At 42.3% G+C, this 22,134-nt stretch overlaps 1 protein-coding gene across 2 annotated transcripts in view; it reads right to left on the minus strand.

Moving 5' to 3' along the window:
- The window catches only part of LOC142087829 (vascular endothelial growth factor receptor kdr-like), a 142,840-nt gene that overhangs the window by 30,866 nt on the left and 89,840 nt on the right, over positions 1 to 22,134 (minus strand). The window contains exons 12-19 of one of the 2 annotated variants that reach the window (XM_075162511.1): positions 19,653 to 19,761; positions 12,315 to 12,608; positions 10,074 to 10,220; positions 8,261 to 8,386; positions 8,043 to 8,149; positions 6,668 to 6,803; positions 5,228 to 5,332; positions 2,701 to 2,814 (exon numbers count right to left, since the gene is read on the minus strand). In XM_075162511.1, coding sequence (XP_075018612.1) covers positions 2,701 to 2,814; positions 5,228 to 5,332; positions 6,668 to 6,803; positions 8,043 to 8,149; positions 8,261 to 8,386; positions 10,074 to 10,220; positions 12,315 to 12,608; positions 19,653 to 19,761 — 1,138 coding nt within the window. Of the gene's footprint in view, positions 1 to 2,700; positions 2,818 to 5,227; positions 5,333 to 6,667; positions 6,804 to 8,042; positions 8,150 to 8,260; positions 8,387 to 10,073; positions 10,221 to 12,314; positions 12,609 to 19,652; positions 19,762 to 22,134 lie in introns of both variants that reach the window. The other variant, XM_075162510.1, reaches the window with a different exon arrangement.

Consider the following 22,134-nt stretch of genomic DNA (forward strand, 5'->3'; position numbering starts at 1 on the left):
ATAAACGTGTATTATTATCAATCCTAAGCAGCCAGACTTTCATGTCCAGAAACCTTTTTCTGTCTAGAAGGTCTGTAGTTCAGACTTAGGAGTTTGAACTTCAAAGGAAAAATGCTGAGAGCTGCACTTGGCCATTCGGGAAGGAGGCAGCTCTAGGCAGCGCTTCTATCTGACCATATCAGAAATGCGCTTACAGACTTGCACTGCAGCCTGCCCCCTTGGTCCAGTCTGACGCCTTCAATATTGACTGGAAAGGCTGAGAGCAGCTGCAAGGGAGGGTCGAGGGGGGAAAAGTGAACCTTAGAGATTCTGGTTGCTGCATCCTGGCTGAGACTGGGTGACGTGTACTGTTTGGCAGCAGATCGTCCTATTAAAAGGGAGATGGTGAATTCTAGTAATAATAACCAATAGCTGGCCGATAATAACATTGCGTATTTCTGCCAGGCTTTTTATTTGTACAAGTCCTATAGCACTGCTGGGTTGAATACACACCTTTGGGCTCTTCAGGACTTCCAGTTCCTATTGACTACAGCTGTAACATGTTCAGCACCTGATTACACTATACTGGTGATTGCAAAACACAAAACCTGGCCCAAAATCAGAGCTGTCAGTGGTTCTACTGCTGACGACACAACACTGCTCACTTAGGCTTAAAGGCAGCAGTGCTGGGATCTGGCAGTGCACAAGAGATCTCTGAGGGACATTGTTCTGAAGAACTTAAAGTTGAATGTCCCTCATGGATCCCTGAGGAAATGCAGATTCCAGTATAGCTTTAAAGCTCCAGTTAGTGATTTATTAATGTTTTTGAAATACTTCCTAGACATGGCCTCTCCATATTTTATTTCCTCATTGTAAAACTTATACTATGCATTAGTTCTAACTGCTTAATATCAGACACTCAGCCAAGGTGTTAAAACTTGTTATTTGTTATATTGTTAAAATAATATATGTGTATACTTAATATCAGTCTTCATCAGGAATAGCGTTATATGGTTACATAAAATCTAACAAGGAAAGAGAAAGCACTGTATTCTGCAATGGCAATTTAATAGTAACTCTTATCCCAGTGTTTTGAGAGCTCAAGGCTATTTTTCTTTAGTCTGCAGTTGCATTGCTCAAAGGTAAACAAACCAGCGCCTGCCTCAGTGCCCTGCAAGGCCGTGCAGCACCGCTCTGCTCCATCCACTGCTCCCCAGAGTAATCAGTGGTTTCCTAGGCAGCTAGCAGGGAAGAGTGAGGGCTACCTCTTCACCCAGGAAAGCAATCAGGATGAAGCAGGCTGGAGGATGGGAAACTGAGGGACTCCCAGGAGAAGAAGTTCCTCAGAGATTGGACAATCACAGTATTTGATCAGTTACTGAGATGTGTTTTACTATGCAACTAGAACTCTGTGGCTGAATTAGTGCTTTGGTTAAAAACTATTGTCCTCTTAGGAATGCTGCCATGTTTTAGGCACCTGTTTGTATTAAGCCACCTCATTGACTTGACAGGAGAGGAGAGTCACCAGCATTCATAATGTTACTTCCCCTCTACTCACAGTCCCAAGCAAAGGCTTCTTGCTTATGCGTCTGAATCTTAAAACCCTCCAGCTAAAGCTGGCCATCCTCCCGTACAAGCTTTTGGGGTCTGCAGTGCTACAACAATTCCTACAAATTCCCTGTTCATGGCTCCCAGGTTACAGCAGTATCTGTGCGCACTGCTTCTTGAGGAACTGGGAATATCTTGCTGGAGGGAAGATTTCTTTCCTGGCATCCTACCAGAACTACCTCACTGAAGTTTTCTTTTTTCCCCCGTGACTGGACAACTACATGTTCTTTGGGAAGATGATAGCTTCAGAGTCTCATATGACAACAGATGTGCGCACCATCTCCCTTGCTCTTTCCCCTTCATTTATTTTACTCTGTTTTTTTTGTCCTCAGCTCTCCTAAATCTGTCCTTTGGGGATTGTTTTGCAGGTTGATTGTAAGCAGTAAAGAGGCATCTTTGAGAGTTGTTACCCTGAAATTACAGCACAGTATAGTAACAGACAGGGGTGCTTTGTATGGTAGTATGGGAAGGGATGTTTTAGTGACAAAGGTCTAAGATTTATGGAGTCCTTTGTTTAAGTCTGCACTTTGCAACAGATTCTTTGTATGATGTACAGCCAGTTGTGTCAGCTCAGCCCCTTGGAAGTCCATGCTGTTGCTCCGTTCAACTTTGGACTGCCTCATACTTCCTCTATACTATGCAAAAAATGCCTGCATTTGTCCAGCAAGAGTGAAGTGCTTGGAAAGGGAGGAGGCCTCAAGTAGCTAAGTGCTCAGCCTGGTGCATCCTCCTGATAAGGCAGGGAAGAAGAGGGAGAAGAACCTTTGAAATGATCAGTAGTGCCTATATGGAGGAATTGGGCACCCAATTGCAATTAAGGATCCTGCCTCCTTTCAGTCCATAATCCCTTTTGTAAACAAGCTCACAAAGGACAGAGAAAAAGAAAATAGAGAGGTGACACCACTGTCTGGGAGAAGATGTTCAGAAACCATTGATGAGATGTGGCCATATTCTGCAGTAGCAGAAGCTCTCCTATGATCAGAGAGGTAGAAATGTTTGTGCTTGCATTAACTGCATGTGCATGAGACTTGGACTCCACCACAGATACATCCAAACACCATTGTATCTGAAAAGTCTTTCTTCTTTGCTCCTTATTTACTGAGGACTTCTCACCTCCAGCTTTGGTACAGGCTCCCAGCAGGTTGACTACATTCAGATGATGTCCTATATGGATGAGGATCTTCAGTTCAGACATTAAAGCCTTGCATTCATTAGTAGTTGCACATTCTGCTTAAGATAAACAGGAAGAAAATCATCTTTACACAACAGGATATTTTTAACAGGACACAGCAAGATCCTGTTTATACTTGGAAACAAAACCCACCCAGGTTACTTGCAGTATCTTTGCTTTTCAGACTCTTAAACAGATAATAATTCATCCGTTTCATTGTCTGTTGACCTTTATGAAGTGGAATAACACTTTATCTTTTGGGTGACTCTTCCTTTCTCTAGCATGGGTTATGGAGGGTTACTGTCCCGTAGGAGAACCCTCCCTCCAAATCAGATACCAGAGAGCCTTTGCAAGGGCTGAATTTTGCAAGCTTAGCAAAGGAAAAACCAACTACTCCAAGCAACAATAGCACACAGAAGAACATATTCCTCCATCTATAATGGTGATGTGCAGTTTAGTAGTACTTCTTTACAATACCTCAGAATATATTTTCCTCAGTACTGAACAACTCCCCACTGCAGGTGATGGAGGAATCCAACACATCTGTAAGTTGGGTCCCAAAATGTACTGGAGAATGTACAGCATTACTAAATCTCAGCCCTGTGTGATCTCATTGACCCAAAAAATACATTTTCCAGCAAAGGAGAAGGGGCCATATTTGTGTCTGAACCATGAACTTGACACTTGATGAAGTACTGGCTAGCCAATTATACTGTAGTTTCATTCTCTTTTACTGCCAAAGCTAAGGCAGGCACTCTCAGACCAGAACGTTGTTCAGATGCTGGCTTTTTTCCTCTGCCTTCTTTCCAAAACTTTCATGATGTAGTTTAACAAAAGGGGCTGTGTCCTTTTTTCTCTGGTTTTGCCTTTGCATCATGTAAGATTTACATATGAAGAAACAGTTACATAACAGATCATTTGGTGTGACAAATGTAACCTCTTTATCCGTTTGTAGAATTCTCCATAAATAAATCTTTCACCAAACTGTGTCATAAAGAAGGAGCTATTGCAAGCCCAAGATTTCTTCAGTCAACGGTGTTTGTAGATGGGTGTCTACATGGGCGGTATCACTCCTGATTTACCCTGACATGAGCTGGAACACATGCCTGGCAAAATCTAAACAGAACAGCCTCAGAAGTGTTTCAGATAACCTTGCACATTAAGCTTTAGCCTTCAGCCCAGAACTGATACCAGCCTACTCCATGGAAATGACAGATAATGCTAGAATTACAGAAATGCAGACATCTCCAGAGCCTTTTTTTTTTCCTCTAAAATGGATTGACTCACACTAGAGAATCTGCTTTATTCAGGAAAGTGATGAATTATGGGCATGTTAGTTGGGGAGGGACAGGTTAGAGCAGGAGGCTGCTGCCTCCACTGGGGAGGAAGGTGTAAAATGATGGAGGAACTGTCAAATAGTTTGCTGAATATGTGCAGGCAGGGTAGAGTTGACATGAGGATCAGTTGGGAAGCACAGCGTGGAAGTGAATGAAAACCCCACGTTGGGTATCCAGGGCAGTAAGTTTTGGATGGAGAAGGCAGTGTGTCTGGATCAGGGGCTTCTAGGATATTTCAGGGATCTGGAGATGGGCGTGGAACAGAAGAAACAACAGCAGGAGAGAAGATGATCTGAAGATATACTGACTAATGCAGAGAAGGGAGACCAGATTCGGAGGAAGTCCAGACAGGTGATAAACTGATGTTTTTGAAATTTCAGAGAGATGGGAAGTAGCAGAGCATCAGGAGAGGCAGCTAGCAACAGAAGCCAAATACGGTGATAGAAGTTCCTGAATCATGGCATTGCAGGGGTTAATATTGTCATGCAGCAGCAATGCAGAGCAATGTGGGCTATGAAAAGCCATCCAGTGAGCATCGATTGTACCTTGGAAGAAATCCTAAGCGAACAGTTAAAAACCTCCAACCCACGTAGTCAATGTACTGGCTGATACATTTATTCATAAGCTGTCTGCAGAGGTTTTGTATGTAAATATAATATGAACGAATAGTCTCCAAGTTCCCCCCTTCCCTACCACTGAATGGTAAAAGCTTTCCTTAATTTCAATAATTGCAAGCAAGTTGTTTCTAATTCACTCCCTTGGCATTGCTTTTTTTTTTCAACTCCTTGAACTGTTCTACATCTGGAAAGGCTGTGATCGAAGGCTTAGATCCAATTTCAGACTATCTAATGTAATTACATTCTGTAATCTTTTTCCCTCCTAACCCCACAGACCTGGAAGCTGCTGTTTTCCTCCTCTAGGAATACAAGACTTAATCAGCAGCACAGCATGGAGCTGCTTGTCATTTCCTACACGTTAACATCCACTGTATAATGACTAATTGCTCCCATATGACAAACCCACTCCCTTCTGAACACAATGAACTTGGGACTGGTTTGGAGCTGAGAACTGGAAACCTCATTGCCCACAGGTTCCCTGAGGAGTCTTGTGAGAATCTCAGAGGGATATGTACCTTTAAGCATTTTTACGGCAACTGTTTTGCAGGTTGAAGATTTATCAATGCCAAAAGCAGACGCCTCCACCACCTTCCCAAAAGCACCATGACCCAGTGTTTTACCTAGAGAAGCAAGAGTCAAGAATGAGCCAAAGGGGACTTATGACAGTCTGCATCAGATAAGAGGGAAACATGCATTCTCAGCTATGCAAGAAATACAAGACTCCAGTGCCCAGGCACAACGTAGGCGTAGACCGATAGTCAATAGAAGCCTGTATCACATCTTTGCAGTATATGGATATAAACGTTATGACTTATATCCATATGACTTTAATGCAATACAGTATGTGACAGAACAGAGTAGAATAAATAAATCTGCATTCAGCTGAAGACAAGGCTGAATACACATATATGGCTTAAGGGTAAAAACATTACGTATAGTCATCCTGAAGCCCAGGAAAGTTAGAGTTTGGGTTAAACATAGAATTGTGGAACCCTGATCTCTCATGAATCACAGTCATGGAGATAGCCAGCTAAGGCACACTCAGGCAGTCAGAACCCTTTAACCCTTCTGTTATTGACATTTATTTGACGTAAAAGCTATACTAAATGGAATTTAGAATGATAATCTTTCTTTATTTTCCCTTTCATTTGAGTTTTCATGCCTGTATTACCTAGTGTGCTCTGAGGGCTCTGACCCACAATGCAGCAGAGTACACTGGGCATCATGGTCTGGCTTTTTGGTTCTGCTAGTTTGAACCTGTGTCCCATCATCATCTCATTTTTTGTTATTTCTGTCTGTCTTCCTCCTTCTTCCATGTTTTCCAGCTAAAGCACCAAGAGCACACACAAATACAGATATATTCCCTACACTCATCATTGCACACAGCTGTGACTGTTTCTCTATACAAACACAACCTGCTTTTTACTTTTCTTGCTCCATCATCCAGTGAACTGAACTGTTAAATGAAATTTGGTTCATTTTTTCATGATAGCTCTTTATAACTCAAAGCCAAGTTCAAATGATTGATAAGGAATTGATTATTTGATTAATTGATAGATTTCTTCAAAATAAAATTCACTGAAAGATTGTCACCTTTCAGATTGACTTCTCTTTCCCTTTTCCTCTATGGGTGTGAAACCATATTTTTGGTAGGGACAGTACCTGGAGATACCTTTCTTCCCTGTCCAGGTTTTGGATTCACTTCTCCAAGCAAGAAAAAGAGGTGGTAGCTATTTTGAGAGAGACAACACCTTTGCTTTTCTTACCAAATCTCTTGTTTCACCCCCCATTAAGGATGATCCTGATTTCTGTGATTCATTGCCAATTCTCCTCAAGAATGGTAGTACACTAGCACTAAATGATAGGCTGCTTCTTGAGTTATACAACAGATCCACTGAAATTGAGGAGCGTTAGAAATCATCATTCTGTACAGTAGTAATACCCAAACCACTCACCCAGCCGCAGTCTGTCTCTTGGGAACTCCCATTTACTGCTGTCATAGGGAAGACGGTCACACTGCTCGTCAAGAGGCATTTCCTCTGGATCCATTATAATTGACAGGTATCCTGTTTTAATATCTGTGGCATCAGGCTAAAAACAGGGTGTGGAGAAATTATTCACAGTATTTACCCTGCAATTCTAATGGGAGAGCTGTCGTCTACAAGACTGAGCTGGCTGGGGAGTTCCCTGAATTCAGACTTAGCCCTGAAATTTATTCTGAACCATGAATGCATCACTTCAGCTTCGTGCCTCTCTTTTTTTAATATCTGGGAAATAAATGTTTATGTATGCCTGCCACTCATGGGTGTTGGGAAGAGTCACTGATTAGTGTTGGTAAACACTCTGAGGACACAAAATCTACCACTGTCTTCTACCTGTATCTATTAAAGGAAGTCCATGCTTTTCTATGGAAACTCCGCGTTGCACTTCCTGGTGCACTACGGAGCATATTGGCATTTTTAAGGTGTTTCGTTTTGCAGACTTGATTCTCCAAAGTTATCCACTGCATGGCTATTGCTTATTACAATTTAAAATTGAAAGCTGGTGAAAACTGCTACTTCTAATGCTGCTCAGTGAGAAAACGTGATTTGGTGGGACCCATGAGCAGACTTGCATGGGTGTAAAATGTTATAGGAAATTCACTGTTGTCCACAACTCTGTTAAACTGAGGTCAAGGAGGAAAACATTAATTTAGTCACTGTATTTGCAATAGGAGGGGAAATTTTACTCAAGTATTAGGGATCAGCACTGGAACTGTAGTTTGGTGAGCTTCAGAGCAGAGCTGTGGTTGCCTTTCTGTTTACTGTTTGTTTTAGGAAAAACAGACCTAAATTCCTTGGAACTTTACTGAAATTTTACTTTTTTTGGGTCACAAAAGGGAGATGAAAGAATAGCAAGACTTGGAGACAAAATAAGCTGTGTGATTTGAGCTCATTTCTAGAGCTAACATCCTAGGATCTTTCTTAAAACAGGGCCGCCTTTAATACCTATGTTTCAGAGAAATCTTACTGGACAAGTGCTGAAATCAACCCCTCCTTTTAGGGGATTTAGGATTTTTTTTTGGTTTCCTGATCTTGCAAGCAAGTTTGACTCATAAAGAGGGAGGAGCCTGATTTTATGGTGCCATGGAAGTGGGTAGAAATCTCACAAGTGCAAGTGATCTTTTGAGAAGTCAAAGGACTATCAGCAGAAACCTTGGACTGAAATTTTATAGGAACATTTTGCACAGTTTTTCTACCATCTGTCCCAAACATTCAGCCCTAAACTCTGATGCTGTGCGTAAACTGGGCCCAAACCCAGACCCTTTGTGCAGTATGGAAGCTCTCTTACTTTTCTCAGTTTCCGAATGAATAGGGTCAGAAGAAGCCAGAAGAGGGTAGCGGCTAGACCAGTGCAGACCAAAATGATAACTTCAATGTTGGATTTCTCCTCAGAACCTGTAGGTTAAATGTACAACCAAATTTTAAATGTAGCCGAAGTCCATGATTGAACAACAGTTCTCATCAGTTCAACACAATATATGCGTTTCACCTTAGCTTGGAACTCACCTTGTATTTTAATGAAGGCTGATGTGCTGTCTTGGCCCATGTCATTGGATGCCTTGCATTCATAGAGCCCTTCATCATCCTTTTTCACTCGCTCAATGACCAGGGTATTATTTTCCATGGAAATTCCTGTTGTAAGGGATTTCGGTTAATATTATCACAATAACCTACCTGCCTACAAACACTTTTAGGAGACAGAGAACTGAAAATCAGTTCCCATCCATGCAGGCCTGGTACCCACTGTTGTTAGGAGGCAGTTTAATACTATGCTCCTCATTGTGGTCTGGCAACAACCTTTCCCTGACATTATTTTTCTCCTCAATACCTGTGTAAATTGCTTGGGGATCATTTAACCAACAGCAGATGTGGCTGTTAATTTATTATGAGCAGACAGAGCCTGAGAAAACTTCTATGAAAGTTAGTGAAGTGATGGGAAGATAGGTTTTCTGATAGCAATGAGATACACTGGGAAGAAAGGGAACTCGGTGAAATTATTGGAGAAAGCCGATGTCTTGCAGGCTGTGGGAAGTGATGGGAGTTCTAACACGTGGAACATGGAAATCAGGTTATGCACATCCCTGAAAAAATCACTGTGTGGAGCAGTCCTGGATTCACAGGCAGCTGGGGGCTAGAGGTGGAGTGGGAAGAGGGAGGTTGCCTAGATGTGACCTACGTCAGGCTTTTCTACATTTAATTTTCCTGATTAATTTTCCACATTTAATTTTTCCTGATTTGTGGCACAAAACTGAGAGTTCCTCTGTTTCACTAATAATATGTTTGGAGCAAAAATAGGTAAACAGGTCAGGCTTTGAATCCAAAAGGGAAGAACATTCTGAGTTTCTGGCTGTTCTGCCTATTAATCCTGTTGTTGTTAACAAGAGTACTGCACATAACTTGCCATGCACTGTGCTGAAATATTTACCCTGAGGTGTTTTTTCCAAATGTTTTATTTATGTTTCCATTGGTTGGATGAGTTACATATGCTTGTCCCTCTAGAATTATTTATAAAATTTCAGTAGCTATAAAGAGTTTCTCTCAGAACAGTCTGATCTGAATTATGGATGATCCTAGATTTCCTACCTAGTCCAAGATGCAAAATTAAAGTCACAAGACCAGCTGCTGACATGGGATTCTCCATGACTTATAGGAGATCTCAGGACAGAGAGTGAGAAGGACTTCCAGGCTCAGGTAAGGGAGCCCACGCTCCCTGCCCATGGTAGCACTGTACCTGTAGCAGTTGAGCACATTCTCATTACTATGTTGTGGGAGGTAAAGTTATGTAATATGCCGTGGCATGCCCTGGACCTGACTGTTAGGTGACTGCCCACAATTTGCTGCAATATATTCTGATCAGGCCCCAGGGATATCTGACGGTTGAGGCTTGTGTTTTCAGACCCACCTGACAAGCAGGTACACTCTGTCTCAGTTTTGTATGCAAACTGTTGTCTCGCACAAGCAGACTGAACAGCAGCACTCTGTATTCCTTGGTTTACTAATGCTATGCTAACGTATGCAGACTACCTGGCTGACTCTGCAGACACGAACACTGCCACATGCGGAAGACAAGCTGCATAAGCAGGCATTGGATTGCAACTGGTTGGCAGCTTTGACCTGAAAGTCCAAGCTGGAGACTACTGCAGTGGTCTGATATATTTGGATTTGTGTGTGTGTTTTCTGAGGTTGCGATACCATCCTGACTCAGCCATGCTTGCAGTAGCCGTGGAGTTGTAGGTCCTATGTCTGTGGCGAACCTGCAAGTCCATTATCCTGTGTTACATACAAAACCGCAGCACGCTCGGGAAGAAAGTACACTCACCTGATGCTGCTGAAATGGGGTAGCCGTTCTTCCTCCACGTAATCTGAGGTTCTGGCGTTCCACTGACTTTGCACTCCAGAATGATCTTGCCGCTGATGTTAACCTCCAGATCCGTGAGGTTTTGTATCACATACGGTGCTGCCTTTGCTACAGTCACAAAGGAAAACAGTACACAGTAAGATTTCAGAAGGCACCCCCACAGCTCTGCCATCTTCTCTCCTTTGGCCACTTGCATGGTCTCTCTGGGCTGGAAGTGGCAAAGATTTGGTCGAGGAGTGGTAGCAAAAATCCCCCAAAAGATTATGGGAGAAGTGCATGAGTTCATTTGGCTTATTTCCAAACTGACTAAGCTTAGATTCAGCTTCAGCTCGAACATCCTTGAGTTTTTCATCTTCTGACAAAAACAGAAGACAGCGAGTGGGTAGAGCAAATGCACAGTGAATGCAAAGAAGAAAGGAGGAGGCAAAGAGGAAACAGTTCTAAGTTCTTGTGTTCTCCATCATGAGTGCAATTATCTACTTACTACAAAGCATGTTAACCTCCACTTTATGTTCATTTATAAAAGGTACAGGAAATGAATGAATAAAATCACAAGCACAGTATAAAAAATACATAAAACTGCAATAAGGACGGTAGCTGATGGGTGTTAGTACATTTAAAAGACCTTGTTTGTATAGGGGAAGGAGGGCTGGTTTGGAGGGGCATTTCCACGCATGTTCTCCAGAAGAATTGCCTCTCTGACACGTGCCAGACAACTAACAGACCCCAGTAATTCTCAGAAGACTGTGATCAAGGTTCTACTTCTCCCATGGATGTATTCCCAGTTTAGCTGTGTTTTTCCCATAGCCATCGTGTGTAGGTGTCTGTGTAGGTGGAAATTTGACTAAATGAATAAAAATATCTGCCGGGGAGAGAAAAGTGAATTGCCTGAAAGCAGAGTGCAGAGAAAGCCCAGTGCCTCCATGTCAGATGATGCTGACAGGTGGCTCCGGTACCGGCTGTGGGGACAAGCCAAACCGCTAGCACTCTGTAATACCAGGGTAAGATTCTTTCCCTTCCTCCACGCTTCAGGAAGAGGCAGGTGCTCATGCCATTTCTTAAAATAAATCACCTCCCACTCAGGTAGAGCTGTGCTAGCCACAGCTGTGGCGTGGGTGAGCATTTTCTCCTTGTGTGTGTGCCTGCATGGAGGGGAAAAGGACTGTGAGAGTGTTGTTGGCTGCACAGGGTAGGAGACTGCATGGGAAATGTGCTCGTTCATTTAAACAGGGATGAAGCCAGCACTGCACGGCCTGGTTTTTACCTAAGTGACAAGTGCTTATGGCAGCATAGCTGTCCCTTCAGTGTCTCATTAGCCATTAATGTAAGTGGAGAAGCCAATTTGAAAATCACTGTCTAATTCGGCTTCTGAAAGACTCTGTCTTCTGCACCCTGGCCTGCTGCTGTTTATTTCAATTCTACTCCATGCTTTGGGTTTTTCTTCACCGTTGGAAGAGAGCTAATAAATTCATCCATCCCAGCAGCACTTTTTCTTCTGAGAAGGCTTAGGGCCGATCACTCACTTTCTTCACTATGAAGCAGAAGAAACTTTACTCATTTTCAGTGAGGTTCTACCGGAAGAAGTGTCCTCCCCTTTATATTCACATAGCCAAAGAAACCAGGCTTCAGGATCAGTAGTGTTACTATTTTTAAGAAAAGAAAAGAGTTGGGGGGTTGGGTATAAGTAAGAAAATACTGTTATTACAACTAAGTGCATCCCACTTACCCAGAATAAATGGTACACTTGATTATACACTTGACCAGTGACATTTGTGATTACATCTGCTGGGTCCAAATCTATTTAGGTATCTAGATCATCTTGGCAGCTCTAAGTGGGTGGCGTCTTCTACCAAAGTCATATAGATCTGGGGTGACAGTCCCAAATGATAGAGTTGTGCTGTTAGTAACATGGTGGGTGAGGCCTTTTCTCCTCAGTCAACACTATATCTGCACCCAGCATGGAGTTCGGAAGATAAAATGCAGCTGAAATCACCTTTATGTGTAAGGCAAATATTTTATACAAAACCAGCAGTGGCTGGATGAGTAATATGTATGGCTAGATGTCAATCCACATATAGTAATGCAAAAAAAACCCCCAAACCAGAGCACAAAGTCTATATTAGGACAGTCCCTAAGAAATGCTGGGCACCTTCTGCTTTGAAAGGCTTCAATAGCACGATATTTTCCGGTGGCAGGACCTACCTCTGACGAGGAGCTGAGTGTGCTGTTCTAGCGTGTCGGTGCTGTTGTGCTGGTTCTGGGCTCTGCACTTGTAGAGGCCGCTCTGTTCCTTCGTGACGTTAGTAATGACCAGTGTCAAAGAAATGGAATAGTTGTCAGTTTTCTTGATCACTGAGTCACTGAGAGCCGCCTCTGAGGAGGGGTAATACCAGGACAGGTGACTGTAGATGTACTTGGAGGCCCGGCAGGTCAGCCGGACGTCATTCCCCACAATGGTTGTGACTTGTGGGTCTGTTTGCAACCCAAACGGCACATCTAGGAGGAAGAGAAAACATGTTTACAATTAAGTCACAACTGAGAAGATCTTTGGCTGCCTGGTTGCAAGTTGATGGTCAAATTTCAAAGACCAGCTGTAATGGAATGAGCCAATTTTAATGAGACCCACATTTGCATGTGCAAACAGGCACTGGTGCTTGTGAGTTAGGTAAGTGAATGTACCTCTCACGTCCCAGTGCTGACCAGTGGTAGTCTGGCCCTCAGTATTCTAATCATTACATTTTCAGGTAATGAATTGAAAGTTTGTAAATAGAAGTAGTTAATGGACTAAGAGAGTTTAATCAAGAGAGATTTCTATCCAGGTAGACAAATGTGTTCATGAGCTCTTCTCTTTCTATCTGCAATCAGTGCTTGAAAGTCTAATTGCATAAGAATAGAGACACCTATTCCCATTTCTCAGAAGTAACACTCTCTTTCTTCACCACTGAACAATCTTCCCAATTCTCTCTTATTTCAACTATGCCAATATTTATTTTCATCACATGTGCCTTGGTGGATATTTACTTGATCACTGAATGGATTAACTGATCTAATGAAGTATAAGTCCTTGAGGCCTTTATATTTATCAGAGAAATACTTTGAGGCATGAGTCCAATGTATCCACAAAAGAGTAAGCTGTTTCTTGCTATATTTTTAGTAACTTTTCACTCCAGAAAAAAAATCAGTTTTCATGAAGTGGTGAACTGAATCCATCTGAAGACAAGAAAAAAGTTTCTGAGTAGAATGCCAGAGTCTGGCCTACAGACACATTCCTATTACTGCATTAGCCGCCAGAGACCTACAATTAAATTGTGTCTGAAAGATACTCTTTTCCCTTTTTATTCTGTTAGTTTCAGTGATCTATCCACCCAGCATACTTGAATGAAAGTGCATTGATAAGCACAGTGACCTGGAATTATTCTTCTGTCTGCTAGGTCAGGATTTTCAAGCAGCTGAGAGTTATGAGGAATCCCTTATAAATTTTACCAGGTATAGTATGGGGATGGGACACTTTGGGAGGACTTGCTCTCGATTACCTTCTGAACATGAACAGTGTTTGCAATAAATCTGATAGATTACTTAGCTTCAGTACTAAGCTATTAGTAAGATGCTTTCTCAAGCTAGGATGAAATGGATGGTACTTTGAGAAGGACAGAAGTTAAAGGGGAACAAGTATGCATTGCACTTGCAATCTGACAAATTCCACATGGGAGCTGGAATTTGGCCAGGGGCTCACACTGCAAACTCTTGCAAAAAGTTCTGCCGAAGCTATAGATGAGCATAAACAGTAAAGCTGTTGAAATAACCCAATCTTCCTTATAATAAACCATATATTATATAAAATACAGAGCCCTGGAGGAGCTTTCAGATATGATTAAAAGTCTCTCTTCTTCACAAGTCATCTGGAATAGAACCAATAAGCTTTGCTTCATGGTTTTTAAAGACTGGCACCAGAAATGTTTTACAAAAGATCCAAAAAGAGAAGACGCCCCTCAGGCCACAGCTGTGGAAATTGTTATTTTTCTTTTCTTTCCTTTTCATGAAATTTCAGTTTACTTTGTGCAGTGTTTTGTTAGGCTCAGTTGCTCTCTTTCTTGCTTAGTGCTAGCTGCACACTCAAACTGACTTGTGTAATACATCCATTCTTCATATCTGATGTCCTGTGGTTCCAACATGTCAAGATGATGCTTATCAAAAAGGGGGAAAAGTCTGAGGCCAGCAGAACTTCTCTAAACAGGAGGAATTAAGGTCCAGTGAAAACACTGGGATGTGGCATGAGCAGCATCTCGGCATCTCTCCTGAATCTGTCAAACCAAAATAGGGAAAAAGTGCCCTCTTAACTTGCCTTTTTCTTAGTTTCTCTTCTAAGCATTTGCTATTTGCTCCAGCAAGAGTTATAGTACTAAGGTAGATGGATCTTTGGTTAGACTCAGTTCTTTAGTAAGCTCAAGGGTCTGGGAGACCTCCTGAAATCCCCTCCACCCTGAATTATCCTGTGATGCTAAGTGCTGGGTCTCAGTGAAAGTATAAAGGGATTCCAGGTAAAGTGATGAGGTAGGAGTTTGGTCACATTACCCGGGGTAAAACACAGTGCAGGGCAAGCTAAACTTTGGCCTTAAGCGGTTAGGCTGGCAGCCCCATTTGCCCTTGCTTCTGCCTCTCAGGGAGCGTTTTTTTCAGGAGAATTTCTTCTTACAACTTGCAGCCCTGTTTGTTTTGCAGGGTGAGTTTCTCTGAATGGCTGTGGGAGAAAGCCCATCCCAGGGGAAATACTGCATCTCTTGGAATAAGACATTTGCTTGTGTATGGCAGTGACAGCAGGGGCTGGAGAGCCCAGAGATCTCGGACATTTTGGGGCAAATTCCCAATGAATTTGACGTGTTAATTTCCAAGCCCTAAATCGTGAAGGATGCTCGATAGTTTTGCCTTGCTGCTGGACTTCAGCAGTGCAGGGTTTTTTCTATCAACTTAACATTCTGGGAGCAGAGGGCTGGCTTGTTTTTCTTATCATTTCTTCTACTGACATTCTTTATTTAGCATTTTGAATATTTTTAGCTGGAACCTGTGCTGTTCTCTTCCATCTTGTTAGCCTTTCAAGAAGCTCTTTCAGCTCCAATAGAATATTCATTGATTTTCATTACAGTGGAAGGAAAAAGAGAGAAAAAAAAAAGTCTCTCTTGCTCTCCTCTCTCTTTTCTCCTCCTACCTGGATTATCTGGGGAGTAACTGCAGCTTTGAGAGCACATTATAAGTCAGTTCATCTCTTTCTTAGACTACTTTGCTTACACAATCTTGAACCTGAGCAGTGATTAACTTCCTCCCTCTGAACAGATACAGTATTTTATAAGACTCCTAATAAGTTGGCTAAAAGAATGCACCATGGGGCCTTTTCTCTTTTATCAGCAGTCACCAAACATTTGTCTTTCGTATTGTATTACAGTGTAGTAGCCGCGAATTTCACTCTTGACTGTGAGGGATTCCATGGCAAAATAGGGAAATAAGCCGTTGGGGGAAGGTAAAAAGTCAGCATAAATCAAAAGAAAGTCTGGCTCCATTTGTATTTACAAGGAATTAATTGGTTTTAATTTCCTGTGCTTTGCACAATAATCTGTGTAATTCAAAACTTCTGCTCTTTCCCAAATTCCGTCCCTGTGCCTGTCAAGGTGGGGGGGTTGCCATCAGGCATATGCATGTAGGGAGAGTGAGAAAAAGAAAGGGTGAGCCCTACCATCTGAAACAGCGCAGAGCTTTTCATAAATCCTGCAAACATGTCAGGAATAAGCAAACTGAGAGTGGCAAGCAGTTGTAGAACAGCCCAGTTCATACATTGTTCTAGTATCTGATAGAGGATTTTTATCTCATGTTTGAAATATAATATTTTCTTTCTGGTATAAATCTTTAACTCCATTTTTTTGAGTTGTTTTTGCAATCAGATAAGCCCTTGAAAAAGGGCTTTTGTTATTATTTGTTATTCTTATCATAATTCATTTATATTCCAAGAACGTTCAGAGGTTTCATATGGGTGGGATCCCATTTTGTTGTATGTAGTACAATCATATAAAGGCTAGAATTTGGTTTACTGTGGACCTACAGTAATATATAGTTGCCCTTTCCAAGGTGCAGACCAGAGATTAGAAGGTAAATAATACTTGTTCATGGCAGAGAGTACCTCCAGGAGACATCAGGCCAGCTTTTCACTGCACTAGGAAGGTTGCAGTCTGCCTTAAGTGTCCTGTGGTGCGTAACCGGTGGTGGGCAATGACATGAGGCAGTTCTGATGGCTCGCCCACATTGCCTCTGCCAATGACAAAATAGTCATCTGACTTAAATGGGAACACTGGTGTCAAAACTGTGGTAGGCAAGATAGGCAGGAGAGAGATTTTTTCCGCAAGAAACAGTAAAAAGGATTTCACAAAAGAAAAACACTGGAGTAGAGTTAGGCCAGGACGTGATGGATAACACTGCTACTGCATTGCTATGGGAGTTTCTGCTGCCATGAACAGCTTTAGGAGAGCTTCAGTGGGACACTGACAGTCAGGACATGTGCAGGAAGAGCTCAGAGAGCCTTCAGGGCTGTCGCTGAATGATTAGATTTCTCATCACGTTGGACCCCTTATATGGTTTGGTTTCAGTGTGATCTCCAAACCCTGTTGACCCTTCACTGAAATGAATTCTGCTGGCAAAGAAATGATTTAAAAATAGATACCAGTGCTATTTCTAGTGTCCGTGGGAGTTTTTGTGGGGGCTCTGCAGTGGAAGAACAAAATGGCTGCTGACATTATTCCATTGGGATAAATACATTTTTCTGAAATGAATGTGGTGGTGATGAAAACACCAGACTGAAGTAAGGCATGTCCCCAGAAAGCAGGTGCAGCCCGGACAACACCTGATGAAGTTTCCCTATAACACTCTGCCATGTCCTGACAAAACATTTCAACCCTGACCTAGTGGAACAAGTTTTTGAGGGAAGAAGAGAGTTTAGCCTCTGTATCATCTTCAGATTTCTTACCAGGAAGAAGTTAATTAAGCTCAATTCAGGCAAAATGTTTGAAAGCAGCTCAGGATCCACCAGCTTGCTTGTCGGTAGGAGATAATGGGAGATCAGGTCTTTAAAAGCAACAAATTGCTGAATTAACTGTGGAGTCGCACAACTAGCAGCTGTTTTGCAGAGAAGAGAGCACTGTGAAGTGCTACAAACATTTGCTAGACGTTGTCCTAAAGGCCCACACATTGCTTGTGTGCTCTCAGACTCTAACTCAGCCTTTATCTCAGCTTTTAGGTTCAAGCCGCATAAAATTAATCAGCCTAGCAATTGTAAAGTGGCCTGCTTAGAGCCTTATGCTTTTGGACTTCCCCCCGTTTGGTACCTCACAAACTGTCCCTGAATGTCCCTCCAACACTGAGACTAGAGACAACTTCTGGTGAGAGTAACCTGGCAGTTGCTTAGCCTCCTCCAAGTGCACCCAGTAGAAGACAGTGCTTTCTTTTCATCTGTGAGGTAGACCTTCAGCAGCAGCTCTTATAGCAGCCTGGCCACTTGGTGGATAATATGCATTACTCAGCAGAGGACCATCATGTAAAGAAACCCAGCAGCAGGTCACCCTGCTGCTATTTTACCACTGCAACATGACCTACTTTAGGATCAGGATGGCCACATTTAGAAAGATTTCATTTCTTTCTAATCCATAAACACCACTATTTTTAAACACAGCACTTATAAAAGTCAGTCATGCTCGTTCAGCATCTGCCTCTTCCCCAGAATGGCACAAACTCACCGTCTTTTCTTCACAGGCAAGAATATATCTGTCTTGCCAAGCCCTGTTCACCTCCTGGTCTGTTTTGGTGGAAACATTTCACCATAACTGCTGTCAGTAATTTTGTCCAGTGATTCATTTCCTTCATAATTAAAATTCATGATTAAAATATTTGTGTCTCAAAACATGGCTAGATTGATCTTAAAATAAAAAATCTGAAATATTAGCTCACTGTGGGGGAAAAAAACCCTACATAACTCTATTATTAAAATAAAACATAGTTGTGAAAGGTGCGTGGATTGATCTAACCCTTTGAATCTGACCTTATGCTAGTTGCTTGTTTAGTTGCTGCAGCATTGGTTTTACTCACCAAGTATTACAAAGTACTGTGAATAGCTTGGGAACATGCGGCTTTGAGTAACCCATCCAAACATAATAGCTGGCAGAATTCAGAGCAGAAACAAACCTACGTGAAGACTCAACACTTGGAAGTGGTGAAGTGTAAAATTAATAGCTAGTCTTCAGCCTGCCTTGGACATCTTGAGGACCTCTTATGTCTGAGCTGTATCTCCCAAAAGTGCAACTTGAAGGGCTTTTTCCTAAGTAAATAAGAGTTGGGGCTTTGGAAAATATCTTTTGGAGGCTTAAACCTTCTTCTGTCTCCATAAGGCATTGGGGTAGTACAAAGAAGCTGTAAATGGAGGTGAAATCTTTCCCGCGCTTCATTATCGTTGGATGACATTTTTCGTATTAGCACTTCTGTATAGTAAGAATGGTAACAATGTTTAGTGACCCCTTTTTTGGTTAGCCCGATTTGAAATGTGCTGAATTACTTTAGAGCAATGGAGTAAAACAACACAGGATGCAAGAGAGGCAGAGGAGTGCAGAGCACTGCCACGAGCGAGCTTTGCCTTCAGAAGTTGCTTCATGGGGAAGAAACCAAGTACTAAGAATCGAACATTTACCTTCCAGGACACTTCTGCACTTTTTGTTCTAAAAATTGTTATTTTGATGCAAATTCTACCAGCCAACATCCACTCATCCAGAAAGTGAGCATAGAAATGATTCAGTTTGTTCTGGTTAAGCACTTGAACAAGGCTGTCCCTGGACTCTTCTTTTTTTTTTAAACTCCCATCTCTCCTAAAAGCATTATGTAGGTCTTGATCTCACTACTAAAGAATTTCTGTGTTGAAAGGTTAAGCAGATATTTGTTTGGATTTGTGTTCTTTGGAGAAATAGCATGTCCACCTCCTCCCTCCTTAAAGGGCACTGGAAAGGCTAATTGCTCAGGCAGGGATCCAATGTCACAACAACTCCCAGTGATATCAGCCCTGGATTAGGTCTGAATATTGGCCTTGCTCACCTTTGCTATGTCTGCTGACTTAATTGGAGACCAACCGTTCTCCTGAGTCAGGGAGAGGCTTCAGACCTTTGGAAGACTACAAAGGACTTAGCTTTTGCTAGAGGTTTCATGAGGACAGCGCTCAAATGTCATGAGTGATGCTTTAAGACACAGGCAGCTAGACTCAGGGCCTGCATCTGCAGCTTGAAAAGGGCAAAAGGGGCATCAGGTCTGATGCTGGACGTGTCAAACTCAGCTGTGCAGTGACGCAGGACCCAACCTTGCATATGGTGAAGAACCTGGGGGGGTGCGATTGGGAGTACTTTGAAAACACAACATGCAGAGATTCCCAGAAGTTTTAACAGGCTCTCACCAGCCATATAAAACTTTAAGGTAAATCAGATCATCAACATCTAGTTTCTGTGTAGTGTCTCTTGTGTTGTTTACCTGAGACGTAGAACTCAATGCTCCTCTCTTCTTCGCCGATCTTGTTTGAAGCCACACAGTAATAGATTCCTGATGCACTGCTGTTCTCCATAGTTAGTGTGCTCACAATCTGCCAAGCAAAGAGAGAAAAAGTAAAGGCTTTGAGTGTAGTGTAGGCTTAGCAGAGAGGCTTGAAAGTAGTGGATAAGTATATGTTTTATGGTAGAAAAACAGTTAACAAATGAGTTTCTAGTAATGAGTGAAGCTCACAAACAGGCAAGTGCTTCTATTAGGTTTTTGGTCTCTCATCTCCCATCACCTCAGCCCAGTTAATTCTCTTCCCTCCTCACTCCTAAACCTTCCCCTTCTTTTCTTTCTGTCTCCCCCATGAAAAACAGGGTTCCCCTTTGACACACTGCCACGGTCTTTGTGTGACAACAGCAGCAAAAAGCTAAAGTGAAGGACCTGGAAGATTCATCTAAGACACTGGAAATGAAGCCCCATATCCACCTATTTTCTTTTCTGCTTTTCAGTTATGGTTTCCGTGGGTAACAGGACACCCACATTTGCAATGTCATTCACATGGATGTGGTATAAAGAATATTGCAAGATTTTGCTTTGCTTTGCTTTGCTGTAACCCCAGAGAAGGGAGGGAGGGATGTGGCCCCTTTGGGCCCCAGCTCACTCTTATAAATTGTTCTTGGAAGCCCCTTGATTCCATAAACCTTCCTCAGAGCCTTACCAGAACTTGTGTGATAAGTAAGGAAGCTCTGGAGAAGCTGCCTGTGCTAAGACACTTCGCAAATGCAGAAGGAAAGGGAGGATTGTGAAGGAGAAGGAAGGAACACTTGTCCTGAGCTTCACCACGTAGAAAAAGGAAGTGGTTCAGTTACTCATGGGGCTGAACTCAAACACATCCTTAAGAACGTGTGTTCCTTAAACATCCTAAGCCCCTGCTTCTGTATAGGACCTTCTTAATGAGGAGCCAGCCGTATGGCACTCCCCTGTACCTGTCATGATGCAACATCACAAGCTCATGGAGCACTATCCACAGGTCATTGCTTTAATTATTTCTAGTACTTCCTTTGGGCTGCTAGCAAGAAAGCAGGGTCTAACCCACCAAGACAGAGATGTTCTTGCAAGATTACTTTGCTTCCCCTGCAGCCATGCACCTGAGGAACTCTGAGCCCTCACATTTGGAACAAATATTACTTTCTTTGCCGTCCTCTCTAAGGACTTTGAGAATCAAAACTTATAACACCCTCTGGCCCTTTGTCCTTATCTCCAGAGAGCGCTTTGAAGTGCACAAAAGCATCTCTGGACTTTCTTTTTAATATCCTAAACTAAACTCACACAAGACATTCTTTTACTCCTCATAAAGCTGCACCATGAATGTGTCTATAGCTGTGCAGGATGTATTTTCAGAGAGTTATTTAAGATTTTCTGAGCTTTGGCACTTTAAATCCTGTAGGGAAATGAGTTTCAAAGGTTTTGATCCCATGTGCATTTTACATTTTAATGGGGAACATTTTCAGCAGAATAACGGGCAAGAGGAAAAGTATCTACTTTTCATGGGCACCAAACACAGAAACTAACCAAGAATAGGGACAAACCAAATTTAGGGGTGAAAACAGGAGACCAGTAAACCCAGCTCCCTCTGGTGTCCACTGAAGAAAGAGCTGTGCAGTTCTGATTTATTTATGATGTGAAAATAGCTCTAACTTGGATATAAAATCACCCAGAGCAGCAGTCTGCTCCTCCTCCTTTTTCTATTCCTGTAGCAGTGGGCCTAATGCCACAGGTTATTAACAAGCACATGTTCAGAGCACTACCCCTGACATTAAGCAGTAGACACTGCCTTTTGAATTACTGCTGAATCAGGACCAAGATCTTTCTTCTCATGATTACTGGATCTTAGAATTTTATATTTGGGAATAGAAAAGGCCAATATAAATGTACGTGCTGAGGACAGAAGGGGATAAATTTGGACAGCTATTTAACAGCTATTAGTCTTGCTAAGTGACAGCTCTAGATGGGAAGTCGAGAATAATACTGTAGAGCCAGTTAAAGTTGTAAAGGGGAGTGTAATTATCCTTTTTTGAATATGTCCAAAGTGTTAGGGGTGACACTGTGACTCTTCTGAAAACTGATGCAATGCCTCAAGCTGCGTTTGGTGGCCCAGAGGTAAACGCACACATATGCTCATGAACACCCACAGATGCTAATGTCTCTAACTACATGAAAAGCCTGAAAGAAAAGCCTGACATGGTAGTGGGAAAAAAAAAAAAGAGCAAATAGGTATACTGAGACCTCATCTTAGCTAATCTCAATGGTGTCTAGATGTGAAGGTGAAAAAGATGTTAAAATGATGGCAGGAAACAATCTGGGGACAAATTTTTGGGAAAAATTTACTGAGGAAAAGAGAAAAAGTAATTTGCTTGTTCATATGCTCAAAATCGCTGTAATGCACTTGGATATGCTACACACCTGAGCACAAGAGATA

This window comes from Calonectris borealis, chromosome 13 (assembly GCF_964195595.1).
Source record: "Calonectris borealis chromosome 13, bCalBor7.hap1.2, whole genome shotgun sequence".
NCBI lineage: Eukaryota > Metazoa > Chordata > Aves > Procellariiformes > Procellariidae > Calonectris > Calonectris borealis.